This window comes from Apus apus, chromosome 1 (assembly GCF_020740795.1).
Source record: "Apus apus isolate bApuApu2 chromosome 1, bApuApu2.pri.cur, whole genome shotgun sequence".
NCBI lineage: Eukaryota > Metazoa > Chordata > Aves > Apodiformes > Apodidae > Apus > Apus apus.
In genome coordinates, this window is record NC_067282.1 from 169,131,438 (window position 1) to 169,150,607 (window position 19,170).

The 19,170-nt window shown below is 38.4% G+C and overlaps 1 protein-coding gene across 3 annotated transcripts in view; it reads right to left on the bottom strand.

Moving 5' to 3' along the window:
* Nucleotides 1-18,933, bottom strand: part of RAB3IP (RAB3A interacting protein) — a 32,391-nt gene extending 13,458 nt beyond the window's left edge. For 2 of the 3 annotated variants that reach the window (XM_051610615.1, XM_051610597.1), the window contains exons 1-6: nt 18,850-18,933; nt 11,235-11,510; nt 10,779-11,040; nt 3,827-3,922; nt 1,251-1,328; nt 658-861 (exon numbers count right to left, since the gene is read on the bottom strand). In XM_051610615.1, the coding sequence (XP_051466575.1) occupies nt 658-861; nt 1,251-1,328; nt 3,827-3,922; nt 10,779-11,040; nt 11,235-11,485 (891 nt within the window). In that variant the 5' untranslated portion in view covers nt 11,486-11,510; nt 18,850-18,933. The remainder of the gene's footprint in view (nt 1-657; nt 862-1,250; nt 1,329-3,826; nt 3,923-10,778; nt 11,041-11,234; nt 11,511-18,849) is intronic. The other variant, XM_051610607.1, reaches the window with a different exon arrangement.
* Between the last annotated feature and the right edge of the window lie 237 nt (nt 18,934-19,170).

A 19,170-nucleotide genomic window follows, 5' to 3' on the forward strand; every position in this document is an offset into this window, starting at 1 on the left:
TTTATGGATTCTGAATTTCATCTGCTGTTCTAGAAACCACTCAGTATCTATAACTCTCAACTCTTTGGTCACTTTTTGCTACTCCCATTCTAAGGGCTCCAGCACCAATCTGTCACCTTCATCATTTCCCCATTTTCAATTACATGAGTACATAAAAGAAAAAAATCACAGGCCCTCTGGGACGCCAGTGGTAATTCTCCTTTTTTTGTCTAATAAATAAATTCCATCTTTTCCCTGGCCTCTTTCACCCATTATTGATCTGTAAAATGACTCTTCCTCTTTTCTATGACAGCTTATGAAATGTTTATGAACTGTTTCTGAAAGTTTGCAAACATTTGGTGCTGCATTTTGTAAAAAGCCATCAGAACTTAACATTCAGTTATAATGTATTTTTCTTCTTTCTCTGTGAATTTCCACCTTTAAATTATTAATTCCAGTGTTTCAAATCTAATCTTTCCTTAATTATTTAAAGGTATAAAAGACTTTGAAAAATCACCACACATTGATATGTACCAAAAAAATTTCTTTCATTAATGAAAAATCTCTAAAATAGTCAATACTACATGAAGATTTAACGTATACTAGATTTACTGTGAGTAAAACAAAACAATAAAGCCATCTTAATCAGCAAAAGGAGGATTCTCCTTATACTGTTACCTCTTTACAATCTTTTACAATTGGTTGCATCATGGTAAGGTCCTGATGACTGCCACCCATAGCACTGCTTGTACTCTTGTTCCTTGCATGGCCTTTCTTAAAAGGAGTTTTCCCAGAAGACTGAAAATCCCTAGTTGGAGATGTTGGTGAAGTAGACAGTACTAGTGTTTTCAATGCTGCTACTTCAGCCTGGAGGACATCAATCTTGGGATGGAAAAAAAGAAGTAAAAAATTAACAAGAAGTATTGTATTAGGCTATTAATATGCCGATTTTTTATTATTTTTTTTTTATTCCAGTTATCTTGGTTCAACTAAAGACAATCTTCCAACAGTACTAACACACAGATGCCTATGCAAATGCATACTGTAGAGACACTGGCTTCTTAGGCACCTTGCCAGCTATCTGGTATGATGCTGAAACACCAGCTCTGTGCCCACAGGTGTTAGCTACGAATATGTCAAGGCAACACAAAACAACTTAGTATATTTTTAAATAATGCATACAGGTAATGCTTTACTTACATCTTTATGATTCGCACTTCAGATTTATAACCATGTGAAAAGACAAAGCAAGTAAGCTGGAAAAAACTCACCTTTCCCTGTGCTTCTTTCAACTGTTTTTCTGCTGCAGCCTGTTTAACATTAGCTTCTTTAACCATTTTGTGTGCTTCCTATAAAAAAAACGTTTACCTAGTGTAAATGCTTCACACAAATTTGCAAGATCCAGAGACTACCTGTGTATAGTAAATTGTGCAACAATCTGAAATTAAATAGTTACATACCAAAAAATACCCACAAATCTATCATTTGGATTCATCACTGGCCCACCAAGTTTCTTCTCCATATTCAGAAATTCAGAAGCTCCACCCACCTCCCTCCAACAGGAAAAATACCTGTCATGGATGCCAGGCTCCAGTCATGCTTCAGTGGCTGACAAGTCAAGTTTCTTGACCCCCAAGAAAAAGACTCAACCAGTAACAACAAAATCAACATGAGCACAGTAGCACATTCAAAAGAATTTCTCCCCTCTTCTAGCCAGAATAACCAGTTATACTCAACTGTAAATTTCTACGTGAAGGAACCGGTCAGACAACTGTGAAGTCTAAATTCTTAGCATCAATAAAACAGACAAAGCAACAGCTTAAAACAGTTTATGGATTAATAAGCATTTCTTAAATAGAACAGAAAAAGCACTACAAAAACCCAATCCAAATAAAGAAACAAAGCTAAGCCAATAAACTAGAAAGTGTAAAAGGACTGGGAATTTTTTAAACATCCTTTTACCTCATACCTCTAAGCCTTTTGTCTGCATAATGTATTTGCTCAGGCTCTGATCCAGCAAGTTGTGCCTGTGATCAAATTACTGTTCTTACTTGGTACTTACTGAAGGCAACAATGATTGAAAGACCTGGGCCACCAACTAAATTATTTTGAATTGGATCCTTCTCATATCTGTAAAGCGCCTAGCATGTACCTGGACGCTATATAAATCAACCAAAAAAGTTCATACATCATCATACCAAAAGTTCTGGCTCCCACTGGCATACAACACCACTGTGCAATATGGGTTTGTAAAATTATCTTAAGTAAAAACAGACACATGCAGGAATGGGAACATACACATTTATACAATGTGTACAAATACACTGAACATTGACCATGCAGTTTCGGCTTAGTGATGCTCCTTTGAAAGCAAATCATGTTACAGTGCTATTAGAGTGTATGTAATAAATAACCAGCTGTGCAAAACAAGTCTCAATCCTCTATTGGGATGCATTAATATAAGCTCCAACATACCAACTTATATGGTCACTGAAATTAGTGGGATTCAGAATGGAACGTTAATTTAAGGGCGGTAGATCTCAGTGCAAAAATCAAGAAACCTCAACACTGTGTTTTGTTACGGCCTCTTGGTGAAATTAGATCACAGAAGAAAATTCAAGTGACATGCCCACAACCGTTGGGAGTTCTGAATAATTAAAACTTAATAATTAGTTATTACTAATAATGCTGTATTTCAAACATAGCTTCAGCAATTTGATAATATTGTTCTAAGTAATAAAGTACCATGAATATAAAATTTCATTGATAATTTTATTTTTATTCCTCTACAGTTAAGATATCTGCCCCATTTTCCTCCCACCCAATGTACACAAATATGATTACTATCAAATACCTTTCCAGTGTCCCATATATTCTCCACACACAGGAATGGCTTAATATCTGAAGTAACTTTGCCCTATCAGGATGATGAAATAAAATGCTTTGCCAACCCACAGAGTAGTCTACTTTGATTGTTGAATTTCAGTATTTTCAAGGTTTTAATAGCACTTTTATACCAATATAACATCATAGGTTTAAATACTGTTTCTAAAACATACCTAATGTTGTGTCTTTATGTGCTGAAAACCAATACTTAAGGTTTTGTAAACATGTAAATCACCTACAGATGATGGAATTTATTCCCACAGTCATCAGTATCACAATTTAGCCTCTAGGTATTCCTATATATAGTCCTATTATTAAATGATAATTGATCCTGCTTTGAGTATGGATTTAAGATTATTTTTTTCTGTGTAATAACCACTCACAGACTTTGCTGGTACTACTGTATTTTTCTTGAATGAAAAGATCCCACTTAAAACTTCAGGCTTCTCACTTAGTAACCAGGTTCCACTCCGGTGCGTCAACTCAGTATTAATGTTTCTTTTCAAGTTTGTGAGAGTAGCATGCTGCCAGACCCAAAATTCAAAAGCTGAAAGCATGGTTATGTACTTGCTACCTCCACTGATGTGAAACTACGTTATTTTTTTATTTAACCACCCTGGCAACCCCAAATTTATCACTTATCTAGATAGCCTTGACAGACAGAGAAAGTGTCTCAAAATACTTTTGCCAAAAATTAAGCCTAAATAGTTTAATCTTTTCTATATATTTTCCTTATTTTCTTTGTTTGTGTCTAAGCAGAGTGACAAGCTCAACAAGGTCTCTTTCATCTAAGTGGAAAGTCTACTGCTTGCTCTTAAGCCTCCACTTCTACACACCCAGGTCTTTAGGACACAAATCCCTTTATAAGCTTATTGCAGAAAAATTCAGCATACAATATACTGATACTACAGAAAACATCTGGCTCAGCTTCAAGCATATCACATTGAAGACTCCAACAAACCTCAAACAGACTAGCTGTAAGTTCTTCCAATTCCTGTCCAAGTTGATCTCGCACTTTAGAAAGCCTTTCACATTCTTCATCTTTTAACTTCAGCTCCTATGAAAAATTGAAAGTTATTTATTCTGACTTAGAGTAACAATTTGGCCTTTAAAAACTAACACTATAGAGAGGGGGAAGGAAAAGAAAAAATATAATCAGAAGAAAACAAAACCTTTGCTAAACAAAGTCTTTCAAAATATTAATCTCAACACTAGAAGCAATTAAATTAATGCTGTACATACATATAACTACTCTTCCTGATTTACAGCAACATACAAGGCCAATCTAAAGTATCTCTAACCTAGACATCAGCATTTCCAAAATACTCTGAAGTAAAAAAGCTTTTTTTCTTGAAAGTATAGAGGACTTAAGGCTTAAAATATAAATCAAATTAATTATTGGGACTGACAGAATAGCAATTCTGTTTACCCATTCCTTAACAGACACTTAAAGTAATCCTTTAAAAAAAATAAATGAAAGCTTTGTCTCAAGATGATCCCCAATTCCAAAAGAATCTTAAAACATTTTATTGTCTCCTGCATATCGCCTTACACCTAATACAATTCCAAAATAATACTGTAATTATATTCCTGCCCTTTTTTATGCAGATATATAAATCAATTTACAGCAACTGATATAAGTCAAAACATTCTTTTCCTACACCTCTAAAACTTAAATGAAGAAGGTCTCATCATACCACTTTTACAGTAAGATTTTAACACAGATTTGGCAGCATAAGGGTTACACATGCTCAATCTCATCTGTATTGTCTCAAGCCTAATGGAAAAGTGGGGTAATTTGCAAAGAACTACAAGGAATTTAAAAGAAGGGTTCCTTTCCCAACTATTAAACCCTGGAATCTCTTGCAAGAAAGAGAAGGAAAGGGAAAGAAAAGCAGCAGACCGTCCACTCTGACCTTTCAAGCATTTTCTTTTCTTGGCCATAACTCCCCTCCCATTGCCATCTAGTTCTTCCTCCTCTTCTTTTCCCCCTCACTCCTGAAATGCAGGAGTCACTGTCACTGACATATTAGAGACTCCACATAGAATCTAGCATTTGCTTTGAAAACCTCCAGAAACCAGTAAAGAAAGCAGCTGCCTTCAGAAAAATCTGGGGGGCAAGTCAACAGTCATAAGAAGGCCCAAATGGCAGCTTCCTTTGGGTTTCTGGGAGGTAGTCAGTATTCCTCCCGCAGTCTTCACAATTGAGAAACATTGTACACAATGATGCAGGAACCTACATTTTGCTTTGTAGCATGCTAGTATTAGGTCTTGATCTCAATTTCTGCAGTGAAGCTGGCAACAGATTTTCCTCTAAGATGAAGGGTCCTCTTTAACTTTGGCTCCTAAATCCTACAAGTGTTTAAGGACTGCTCTAGACTCACTTAGTATCAAAGGCATTATTTCTCTCTTATTTAGTTTTAACTTTGGACCTTCTGATTGATTTTGAGTCTAGTTTGTTTGCTGTTTTTAATTTTTTACTTTCCATATGCAACCTTTTGACTATTTTGAAAGGTACCACTGAAGTGATAGCTTTTTTCCAAACAGTGTTTTCTCAAATAGTACTAAACTCTTACTTCCTAGCTATTATTCTGCACAAAGTGACCTGTATCTCCCTTAAAAAAAAACAAAACAAAAAGCAGGAAAATAGCTACAGATGGCGAGAAGAAAAGGAAAATGGAATACAAAAAAGCCAAAGAAAAAAATACTGGGGGGGGAAGTTTAAAAAAAGGCAAAAAAAATTATTAATTTTTTGTTTTTGAGTTCAAGTAATTCCCATATAAAGTACAGTTCTTAATATGGAAATGAAAGATTCTGATGCAAAATGTTAAAGCTCAAGTTCACATGTTCCTCAGAATACATCAATACATTTCCTTTGGTTTACTGATTGTAAGGAAAATGCTACATATATATTAATATATCTTAAAAGAAGGCTATATTAATATTCAGGTCAAGAGTTACCAAACTCACAATGAAGGAAGAACTAGCCCAGGTTCACTTTTGGGCTACCACTATCAATACACTATTTGAAGTAAGAGGGTTACAGTTTTGCCTGCAGTTGGAAAGAGTGTGGGGGGGTGTTAGATTAAAACTTAGGCAAACAAGTAAAGTTACTTAATGAAAACAAAAAAGAGACAACACCAGGCAGCCTACTATGCATGGCTACTTGGCTAAATTTGTCCAACACTGGGCAAGTTTCCATGACATGATTCAGAAGGAACATAACACAACATATGATTTGCCAAGCAAGTTTAATAGCTTGGGTTTTAAGCAGGGCAGAAATAATGAGTGCACATTATTGGAGACCTCCCAGCCATACACCATATAGAGGCAGAAAAGACAGCTGTGTGTGCTAGACTAACCATCCATGCTGCAGTCCTTCCCATTCTACTGTTCTGAAAAAGTAACTGCATGAGAGATGCACTATTATAAAGCACAACACAAACAGTTACTTAAGCTGCTATGAGAAAAAACTTAACTTGTATGGAAAAAAACTTAAAGTTAAAAAAAATCTGGTATCAGAGAGTAGTATTATTGCTTATTTCACTTTGATCTTCATAAACAGGCTATAAGGTGGGTCTTTATTAAGTGAGATAAGGAATGCAAATTACTGCTTCAAAAACATTAATATTTTAAATTCTTGAAAGAAAAAACATCCTGCATCTAGTTCAGCAATTTAACCAAGTCAGAACTAGATGCACAAGATCAAGGAAAGACTGAAGATTTTTTACAGATAGCACCTAAATTCAGAACCACGGGATACTGCTGAATTCTGAAGGTGTCAAAAAAGTTTGTATTTATATTAGAATACATTTCTATTTGACTGCTCTTTACTCAGCACCCAAATTAGACAAATTATATAAAAACTAGTCCACAAACCAATCTACAAGGTTTTTTAATGTGAGAGATGGTCCAGAATATCTTTTCAGAGATAAGAGCATTTCAGAAACTATTTAATTATCATCTTATAGTGTGGGTGAAGATGCTTCTGCTTTGCTTGCATGTAGTCTTCTATCTGCCTGAGAAAATTTCTTTGCCTACAATACACTACAACAGTATCAGTCAGAGGCATGGAAACTGAAACTTTCATCACTCAAAACCAGCAAGGAACTGCTAAAACACCTCCAGAGAACTAACCCATCTCTAACAATCACAAGCCAGTGGCCTTACAATTCAAATGCAATTTTATTTTACAAAAGCTTGAAAGTATACTCTTCAGTGGAGTTCTGGGATGGCGTATTATTCTGGAACATCCTCATTTTTATTGTTTGTTAACTTATAAGAAAATGACAACAGAAATTTTAAAATGTTCATGTACTGTATAGTGCTACTAGAATTTCTGGATAGTTACTGTGAATCTATTTATTCAAAAATACATGCAGTTTTAAAATTTCATGTTTACTGTGGAAAAAAGATATTTAACCACTGGTGCTAGCCTGAGGAGAAAGACTATAACAACGACAATAGCCTGTTACACTGGATTCTTTGATGATACAGGCAGAAAAATGGACAAAATCTACTTCAAATTCTGCATCAACACACAAGATCTGCAGACAAGAGATCAAACTGTAACATTCCGTTTGTTTCCAAGATGAGGAATGCATACAGAAATTGAAGCCTTTGAATGAAAAATCTAGGCATTTACAATACCACATTCTACATTGTGACCTCTTTCACATGAATCACTGCATTAGTGTGGAAAAACTATTTCACTCTGCTAGGGAGATACCAGTGATTCATATTTCTACTACAACTCAAACATGTTTTTTATTTGTTACCAACAGGCCTAGAGAGGTTACCCTTAAAGATCGTGGGAAGCATGGAATTCATTCTCAAACCAAATATGGTGTCTGCAACTAACATCTGATAGACTGCTGTTTCCTCATCATAGAATGGGGCCAACCATTCAGAGACAGCTCAGAATTTCAACACTCCAAGAGAAAACGTATCAACACAGAAACCTAAGTTTCCCTATGCAGTCACAGGTGACAAGATTATATTGACGGTCTGACTGATGAAGAAATAACTTCAGGGCTAAATCACACAAAAAAATCAAGGAAATCATGACTATGAACTGCCAAAAGCTCAGAAGCTGCACGTGAGCTATCCAAATTATATGCAATGTATGCTTGTTACTTCAGAAGAAAAATGGAAGGTATTCCTTTGCAAGGACTCCACTAAACTTGCAGATCAAAAAATACCATCCATCAAAATACTATCACTATTCTCTCATGTTATCTACATGTAGTTGATCTACCTTCAGTAACCACGGTGACACTGCTTCATCCAAACATGGTAGAGAAAAATGCAAATGCAGAGAGGCACAAGGAGATAAGGGCCCAGACATTGAATCACTAAGCCTTTTCAGACCTTCTTGATCTTACTGGTGATGCTTTAAAGGCAGAAACTGTCTACAAGCAAGGGCTCTTGAGTTCCACATAGCCAGAAATCAAGTCTTAAGTGAAAAGATAAGCAACAAAGTAAAAAAAAAAAAAAGTCATTTTAATTAAGGGGGCATTTTAAGGCAAAAGTATGTCCAACGTTATGTGCTCCTTTAGTATAGGATGCTGCTATACCACCCTACTGATACCTCTCACCTTGCTGCTACCTTTTTTATGACATGATTTAGTGCTGCAACCAAATCAGACTGAAGTATAACAGTACACTTCCTCTTGTGAAGAAACAAATTTTTAAAATACTTTTTTATTAAAAATTTTGCCAGTGACGCTGTTTATTCTGAGAAGCAAAGTCTGTAGTCTTAGGAAATGCAAGGCATACACAAAGGAGGAGGAACAAAAAAGAATAAATCTTTATTTTATTCCTGAATAATTTATTCAAGAATCGTATGTCTAACAATGACAAGCCATACATAGATTCTCTAATACAAAAAACTGAGAGGATATTAGAAAAAAGTTGCCCTGTAAAAACAGGCATTAAAAAAACTGGGCAATGGGTCCCAAAGCTTCAAAATTTTTATTTCCTTTCTAGTTCTCTTTCTGATCACAACTGCAAAAATCAAATCAGTGTTTAATGTTTATTAAGAAATGTGGAACAAACAGAAAACGCAAGACAGCAAATTTGTTCTTACGGGGTTCACTCTCAAAAATCTGTAGCCTGTAAGGTTCTGAGGCTCAATGAGCTCAAAAACTTCCAAGTACAAATTGTATTCTCACTGTTCCTAACAAACAGCACAGACTTCATAGAATCATAGAACAGTTTGGGCTGGAAGGGGCCTTAGAGATCATTTAGATCCAACCCACCTGCCATGGGCAGGGACACCTCCCACTAGACCAAGTTGTTCAGAGCCCCATCCAATCTGCCCTTGAACACTTCCAGGGAGGGGGCATCCCCAACTCCCCTTGGCAACCCATTCCAGTGTCTCACCACCCTCACAGTAAAGAATCTCTTCCTGATGTCTAACCTAAACCTCCCCTTTTATAGAGAATTTAAAAACAAACAAACAAAAAAACCAACCACCAGACACTACCTATTATTAATATCCCTACAGATTTTTAAATTGAGTACTCATCAACAAAAGTGAATACACTCCAAAGTAAAACTTTTAAAACTGCATTACATACTGAGTATCACAGAGTGGGCACAGCCCTGTGTGAACTTATAGAAGAAAGCATATGTGAATTAAGGCTGGTAAAAACTCCTCCTTACATAGGAAGCAGAAAAAAGTAGATATGAGGGAAGGAATAGGATTTATTGTTGTACAGTCTGTACAGACTCCTGCTATGACTCCTGCGTTACTGGGCAACTCTGAAACACTGCAAGTTTAGAAAGACAAGCAGACAAAATAAGTTATCCATCCAGTATAATACTAGTAAGAATCAACCTGTCAGGAGCTGGAGGAGTTTTTCTGAAGTTTAAACTTTAATTTATTCTTACTTTTTAAGGCTCCAAGGTTAACTATTAGAATTACATATTCACATGCAGGGTCTTCAAACTTAGGTCAGGTTAATGTTTCCTTTCAGTAGTCAAATGCTAAGCAAACAAATACATTACCAAAGGAAGCAACTACAATAAAAACTACAATAAGCAACTATGGCAATAAAACAATCAACAGAAGAAGTGATGTCGGAATCCATATTTAAGATTCACATTAACAAGGGCAAATACAACTATGACAGACATCACGACTATATTCAACAAGATGAAGTGACAAACGAAGGAAAACAAGTTCAAAAACAAGATGTGCTTAAATCTAAACATCATCATGGAAAGGAGAGGAAAGGGCATAGATACAAACAGCACAAAATCGACACAAAAGTTTAAGCACAGAGGGATGTTAAAATGATAAATAATGGCTTTGCATTTATATAGCACCATCCATCCAAACAAGACAAAGCGCTTTACAAATATTAATGAATTGAGCCACAGTGTCTGCAAAGGTATCCACATTCAATTTGAAGTGTGGTGTAACAGTACTAAAGAACACTAGTGACATCTTTATTGCTTCTTTTCCTGTGCAGGCATTCCCTTATGAAACATAGTACCCTTGTCCTAAAGCATTTCTACCTTCCATGACACATGCTACACTTTTATACTCTAGGAGAAAGAAGACTAGAGAGCAATATAATCACCATCTATAAATGCTTATATGGTAACAACTAAATGACAGAAAATTACTCCTATTCTCAAATGCCATAATGAAGGAATGGTATACATTCTCAAGAAAAAGCATTTCCATGTTTAAGTAGCAGCAACACTAGAAAACAAAAAACTATCAAGGAATAAGACATTAGCACTGCACACATTTGAAATAACATTACATAAAATAATGACATCCTAATAATTCTGTAAGAAATTAGTAGACTCAGACTGCACCTTCTGGTACATTTATCATTCAGCAATATTAGAACCACTCTGAAGTGAGAAAAAGCAGGAGACAAGACAACAAGCCTTACCCTCTGAGCTTTTGCAAGTTCTTCTTTCAATCTTTCATAGCCCTTTTCTCTTACTTCCAGTACAGATGGGCTCCGTAAGTGAGATAAACTGTCTGTACTCAACCCAAAAATATCTTCATTTCCTTCAGCAACATCTGCTACTGTAGCACCCTGCAAAAACTCTCTCTCTGCATTATTGCTCTCCTTTCTGGAATTACTGTGATTGAATGACCCACCCTGGGGTCCAGAGGTAGAAGAAAGTACTGCGTCGGTAACATTGATGCTGTAAAGAGAGTGATACATTTTTTATTTATATAATAAGAAATATTTCAGAAATGGCAGTAGTGGTGTTGAATATACCATTATGGACTCAATTCAATATTACAACATGGTAAATAATATTATATCTCTAGTAAAATAAGCAGTGTATATGCAACAAACATCAGCAATTTAAATAAACAGACATGCAAAACTTACCTGACACATGATGCTTCTCCACAATTCAGTTGTCTAGGAGATGAGTAAACAGGTTGTGTGGGAAGGTCAGAAACATTTAATGCATTGGGTTGGATTGGTGTGGAGGACACAACAGAAGGATGCGGTCGGTAGATAACACTGGGTGAGGTAGTTTGTTCCTGAGTCCCTGACTCATTTACTCCAAGAAGATCTGGTGTAGTAGGTGAAGCGAGGTTCACTTCATGAAAGCCTTCCAAGGGGTCACTGGCCATAATAAAAGCCTCATCATATGAAACCCTGAATTAAATAATCACATTATCAGAATGCAAACAGGAAATATTATATCTGACACCTATTTCAATTAAAAAAACACTCAGACAGTTATGTTCAGAATACTTGGGTGATATAAAATAAGCCACTATGAACTGGCAATTTAAATGACAGTATATTTTATTTTTTATTTCCATAGGTTCTTCATAAGTTCAACAGTGAACAAGTAAAACACATTAATTTTACAAGTCCCAAAATAAAGCTCTTGTTTTCCAGCAATGTTATCATCAGAGACCACAAAAATCTTTCATGATTCAAAACTAAAAATATGGAGAAATTTGTGAAGGATTTACTTAGCAGTAATTATTCACTGCAAAAAATATTTTCCATGTTACATAAATAAGAGAACATGAAGGCTTCACAAAGGTATTTAGCATGCAAAAAAAGAACTGTAGCATCTAAATTAAATAATATATTACATTTTACAGACAAATCTGATTGGATCTTAGAACAAAATGGACAAGGCAGAGAGAAGATCTAGAAAGATGATGTTCATAACCACGAAGAGATGATGCCATCTGCTTAGATGTACGTCCAGTTCATTAGTTACTTCACATAAAACACACTAAAAATGCCAAGAATGGAACCCACAAATTAGCACATGGAGTAATGTTTTAGCTACATCAAGACTTTTTGGTCATCTTAAACTCAGAAGAACACTCTTCAAAACTGTTGTGCATCTCAATATTGTACTGAGTGTGTCTACCTCCACATTAAGCAAGTTGCTTTACCACATTATCAGCTACATGTGGAAGAAATTAATTTGTTCAGACAGCAAGAACATGTTATTCATTTTTCTCTGTTGCTGTTTATTACTCCCACAAAAAAAAACAACCACCTCTAAGAAACTGTCCATACATAAGGGACAAAAGGGATTTCAAATGAATAAATGAGATGAGTTTGGGTTTGTTGTTTGTTTTTTCTGGTTTTATGCAGAAATCAGTTTTATTTTGAACTATCAAGAGCAGTTGCACGAACATGATTTACACATGTAAAAACCATGTAAATCAATGTAAAATCACAATTTTAGAAATTTTCTACCATGATGTAGAGATGAATGGCTTATTTTTTAGTATGAAAAATACTATTGTTCGTTTTTCCTACAGTTCTTTTTTACTATATTATAAGCATTCTAATTACCTGCTCTACCTGGTAATAAAGCCTGTTGAGTCAACAAATCAATATAGAGGGACTGCCAGAGCTACAAGACATTTTTTCAAGGTTAAATTCCAAAAATGTTTCAACTTTACAGTGCAACTCTCATTGTTGTACATTTATAAGGAAAAATACTGCCATATTGAAAAAATGAGAATGCAGCTGAGAGCAAAATGGGAACAGCTCTTCTGCCACATCTTCCCTTCTGTTGACACTAGCTTCCAGTTTCAGTTTGAAAGACAAGTTCATGGTTCCACTGAAAACTCACAACCTGACCTTAAAGTTCAATACTGGTACCATAGTGTTTCACATCACCAGTACCACTAGTTTTTAGCTGCATACACCATTGGGCTGAAATCTTCTAAGAAAGTGGGTTTTTTTTCCCAAAACTGATTTAAAAAAAATACTACCTAGCCATTTCCAAGTAAAAAAAGGCTCAGGAAAAACTTATCTGTCAGTTCTTAATGTATTTTGCTATTTCTGTACAAATCTTATGGCTGTTTGGAGCAAATATTTTAAGTACATCAAGTAAGGGACAGGCTCAAAAATGTGCCATTTCATATCTTCATGACAATTTACACAAATTCAGCTCTGTTATGAAGCACAGGATGTCACGCCGGCTCACAAAGAGAAAAATTATTAGATGCCTAATTATTATCTTCAAATGTTCAGATGCATTTATATCTCCCCCTCCCAACCACCACATCAATCTATAATAAGCAAATTATTATGTCTGGGAAAAAAATATTAATTTAAAACCCCCATCCTACCTACATGCTCCCACTCCTAAAATAAATGTTCCACTTAACTTCTTTCCTATGACTTTTCCACCTAACCTACCTGTATCCTGCATATGTTTTTAACAATGAAAAAAAACCAAAACTAAACATTACGGAACTTTATTTACAAGACTATAACTCTGCTGATACATTAAATATCTAACTTAGCCCAGACACACAAGGGAGACTTACAAGTAAATAAATACATGAGTGCCTTCTCAGTTTACAAAAAAAAAGTTCTTTCTGACACAGTAAGTTAAAAAGTTATACAAGTTATTCCTGGATGAGCTGGAAATAAAGTCCCTTAGCTAAACTTTTCCCATAGCCTGTCAAATGGGCACTCATCACCATACCATCTGCGTAAAACACTTCCCATTCACAACTTTTTTCTTTCCTAGCCTTACTTCTCACTTAGCAGTGAGCAGGCAGAAGCTGGATACACCACCCAGCCAAGAGAAAGACACCCATATTAAATATCTCAGTTTCAAGACTCACCAAGGCCACTGCATTGTTACCAAGGCGTCAGCTGAACACAAGTTACACATGAACGAAACCAAGTGTACGTGCAAAAAAAGCTAGGTGGTTCTAAAAACACAAGCTCCCTTTCAGGAAAGAACTCTTCAAAGTAATGCTAAACATAAGGAGGGGAAAACCCCGCACTACATTTCAGTGTGGTTAACGATTACAGCCTTGGTTAAGGCTTAGGGAAGGTTTGTATTATTAACTACAGTAGCAACGAACAGCGAAGGAAAATGAAGCGCATGGTCAGCAGACATTACTAGGAGCCAGGCTGACCATGTGCTGAAAACCAGTGTTGGCAGAGCAATCTTTAGCAGTAATTCTGCTACTGTGAACAACAGCTGATATTCTGACATCTCAGGGCGGCACACTCATTACACAAAGTCATGAATACTTTTCCTACCACACTAATACATAGGGAAAGCTTAGAATAGCATTAGTGCCTACCAAATCCGTGGTCATTTTTGTCTTAGTTGATAGCATGCAATATGGATGGCACACAAAAATCCAGTACTGTAATAAATCAGGATGAAAAAATAAATTTATTTCCTTATACTCTCGTGGAAATAATGCAAATTTGGTGAAAGCTGTCAAAACGTTGCAGCTTTCTGTTACCTCTCCATTGTCACACTTGCACTGCTGACTACCCACATAACTTCATGACAAAATGATGCACAAATCTTATTTTATCTAAAACTAAAAAAATGCATACTAAGAAACCAGTTTAACAACGGTCAGTTTAACAGATTTCTATAGCTTCTAAAAGGAATCTAGAACTGTGAACATTTTCAACCACACTCAAATCAAAACTCCTAATGTAATTTTCCTGTTATTACTCTAAGAGGGGTTCAGCTACTTGCCTGAATCAAAGCAGTAAATAACTAAATACTAAAAAGCTCCCTGAAAAGCAGTAATTTATTGTTGCCTGGGTTGGGGCTTTTTTTGAAAAAAAGAAAAAAAGTGTTGTTGAAAACCACCTACTATAAACTATGTAGTTTGTCCTCCACAGATTGCTTTTACATAAGAGAGGTTGAAGATGACAACTCTGAACCATCTCATTATTACAACCCATTAAAAAGCAACACCAGCACCAAATATTTCATGCATCAAAAAACCTTCATTTTTAGCTTAAATAGTAAAGAGCATCATCACAAAAGAATGGTTACCCGCTCAAGTTAAAAACAAAACAAAAAAAAAAAAACAACACACACAGGGAAAAAGTTACTGTTTCTAAACATTTTGATGGAAAGTAAATTCTAGTTAGCATTTACCAAAAAAACGGTGTCATTAGCTATAGTGTTTAAATGTTCACACAGCAGGCCATTCAAATTGCAATAAAGGCTCAAGGACTCAATTTATCAACTTCTGCTTCAGTTAATATGGAAGGAGAAAGGAAAGTGGATTTTTTGTAGAAGTTCTGCAAAAGGGCTGATATTAATCCACCACTGGGGCTGTACTCTTCTCAGCAGGTTTAAAAAAGTTTTAAAACCCAGAAGTTTTGAAATATTTGGCATTATACAGTTTGGAATGTACTATGTTTTAAGCTCTAAAGAACTTGGTAGGGAATGAGAGTGGTGGACTAATAAATACCTTTTAAAGGAGTCCAATTAAACATTGCTGCTCCATACTGATACCGATCAGATGCAAGCAGGCAGGTTAAAAAGTAAAATTGTTGTAATGAGTATATGGACATTAATTTCAGTTCAAAACCAATTCAGTTACACCTGTGCCATATGAGAAATTAATCAGATGTTGGCATGGGACAAATAATTTTAGTGGATTATTTTTTTCCTGAACGGTTTTATATTTAAACTAAACTACAGAATTCAAGCAAGTTTAAAATCATTGCACAAACACAATTCAAGATTTAGCATAGGAATTTCCTTAAGTTTTGTAAAAAAACAATTCCTATCTTTACAGTTTTGCAGTTATGACAGAACTTTCTACTTCAGGAGCCCAAATACCCCATAAATTTTTTTGGAGGCAGTAACAAAAGCAGCACTGAACTACTCCAGAACACTACATATTCTACTTTAATTTGCAAGTGACCTTACACTATATATTTACTAACAGATGCTAGGCTTGGCAAAATGGTAAATAGAAGGTAAACTGTAACTTAGACAAGTCTACAGAATTTAAGACCTAGAAAAACCACACTTGCTTCAACGTGAGAGTATTTTTCTATTTTGTTCCCACTAGCACTGTCATACAATGTGGGTATTTTTCCTATTCTTTACTCTCATGTTGGGCATTCAAAACACTGTTTCAGACAAACAATAGCAAGATTTTATAAAAGTTTAAAAGACTTTTTGTTTTGCTGAATTGATGATTAAAAAAATCTCTTTTGAAAACTTTATTACAGGGATATCTTCAACTAGAAAAATACAAGTGCAGACAGGAAGTGCATCTTTTACAGAAACAAGCACCACACAAAACTCAACGACCTATATTTATGAGGTGCTTGTGAAACCTATAAATAAACATGGCTTAGAGTGTGGTAGATAGTACACCTCTTACTAGAGAGAAAAATCAGTGCTTTGCAAGGTAGAATACTGCAAACTTCTAAAATAAACAAACACCTGAAGCATGCCGTTCGGCTCACAAAGACTCTCTAAACTAAGTTAATTTAACTGCAAATATTATTCTCTTTGCAACCTCGTTAGGCAGGGCACTGTTCTTTCTACCATATCTTGGAAACAACTCCACGATCCCATCCCAGGTTTAAGCCTGATCACAGTGCCTAGGACTTGCAGTGTCATTTCAGTGTTAAATGAAAATGAGTCTTCCATTAACATGGAAAATACTCAATTAGTAAACTGAAGTAAAAATTATAATCTTTTTCATGCTATGTAAAGCTTTCTAAATGCATCTGCAAATACATTTAAAGAAACATTTTCTTAATTTTTAAAAAAATTGTTAATAGATTATTAAGCATAACTGAAGTTTCTAATACAAGTTTTAGTTAAAGTTATAGCAGACATGAATTTAAACGGCATATTGAAAAAGTTCTTAAAAATAAAAATCCAGAGTACAGGTTTTTTTCTGGGAAAATCTATATACTTAAGAGGAACAGTGAGACCAGCTCATTTGGCATTTTATATGAATTTTAAATCAAATCAATAAAACCTAAGATGACAGTTGCAGTCTTGAATCAAAAGGCTTCCTGCGACTGTTTTCCTACAGAAAAAAAAAAAAATCCTCTTCTAAATATACTGTAACAAGACGGGTATTTCGGCTGCAGCTGTGAGGTGCACTCCTATTTGTTATTTATTAAAAGCATAATGAGAATGGTAAATTATTTATCCTTCTTTGCTCACTGGGTAACATTAACCGAGCACAGCAGGTGAATGACTGCCAAGACAAAAATACAGAAGGCCTGACTTTAACCCTTCCCAGCACTCATTAAACAGACTTATAATAAATACAACAATAAAAATATTAAAACAACAAAACGTCAGGTTTTGCCCTGTATTTTACTGAGGAATACAAATATTTGAACAGATGGTAGCTGCCAATACAAGCTTCTAGACTGAATAACCTTACATCTGCTTCAAAAGAGAAGCTGCTAATTTCACAGTTATGGCCAATCTGTGGAAGACTGATTATTTTAGGCATGTAGATCACCGTTTGTCGGACTTCCCAAGAACATGCTTACAAATTATCACAGCGAACAAATCAAGCAAGATCAAGCTGAGCACAGCCACCTGGAAACAAAACCGACCCCGCTCTCCAGCCGATGAAAACACTGTTGCTTTGTGCTCAGCGAGAGGAGCCCCGAGGGCAGCCCGGTGCTCTCCCGCACCCAGCCCGGCCACGCTCGGGGAACCGGGCCCTCTCCCGCACAGCTCATCACCTGCCATCGACTTGTGACCTCAGTGACCCTTCGGAGCCATCCTGACTGCTTTACGAAATTCAGGCTCACTGAAAGCCCTGCTAAACTACCACCGCTCACTGGACCACTCAGCAGCGACGAGGTATTAACCTCGATATCGCTCGAAGACCGGAACAGCCACCAGAAGGGGAGAGGCGAGCGCAGCCCCCCATGCAGGACGCAGCCAGTCCCCGCTCCCGCCGCCCCTCGGCACCGCCGCCCCGGGGGCCAACCCGGACCCACCGGCCCCGCAGGCTCTCCCGGCGCTCCCCCGCACCGGCCGAGAGCTCTGTGCGCACAGACTTCAGCACCAGCTGGGCCTCTTCTCCCAACCCCCCCCCGCCTCGTTTTAGCCTCCCTGCCCGGCCGCCCTTCCCCGCCGGCCCCAGGACGCCCGGGAGGCCGCAGCCGCCCCGCGCAGCAGCCCCGCGGGGAGGGCGAGCGCCCCGGCTCTTTGTCCGCCGCCGGCTCAGCCCGGGCAGCTGCTCCCGACGCTCGGCAGGCTGATCCCCAAGAACTACTTCTGCCCAGTTTTGCCTTCGAGCGCCTGGATTTGGGGCCAAGCGCAGCCCCGCCGGCAGCCGCCCTCCTCGCACCCGCGGCAGCCCCGAAGGAGCCGGGGGGGGGGGGGGGCGAGACAAGTGCCGCCACCTGCCCCGAGCGCCCCTTCGGAGGAGGAGGAGGAGGAGGAGGAGGAGGGAGACCCCCAACCGCGGCCCCCGCAGCCGGGGCTGCCACAGCGGGCAGGTGGCGGGTCCGCCGCCGGGAAGCCTGCCCGCGCCCGGCAAGGGGCAGGCAGGCAGGCGGGCAGGCGGGCGGGCAGGCAGGCAGGCAGTCCTCCCGGGCGGCGCCAGCTCCGCCCGCCCGCCCGGGCACAGGCTCCCGGGAGCGCGGCACTCCGGCAGGTGCGGGCGGGCCGGCCGAGCGGACACCCCCTTCCCAGCAAGAGGGGCCAGGGCCGCGCAGCCCCGACGCCACGTACCTGCCGATCCCAGCGAGAGCGCCCGCCCCGCACGGCACCGCACGGCACCGCTCCGCACCGCCAACCTCCGGGCTGGGGGGCGGGGCACCAGCCGCGCATGCGCCCCGCCACGCCCCGCCCTTGGGGAGGGTCACCGGGGGAGGCAGGTGTGCGCGACCCCCGCCACCGCCCCCTGGCGGGCAGGGCGGGCAGCGCCCGGGCCCCCGGGCCGGGCAAGGAGGGTGTCCGGGCTACCCTCCGGTGACCGCGTTCCGGCCCAGGAGCCGAGGTGCAAAGCCGGCCAGAGCAGCCCAGGAGCGGTGCCTGTGCCTCACTGCCTGC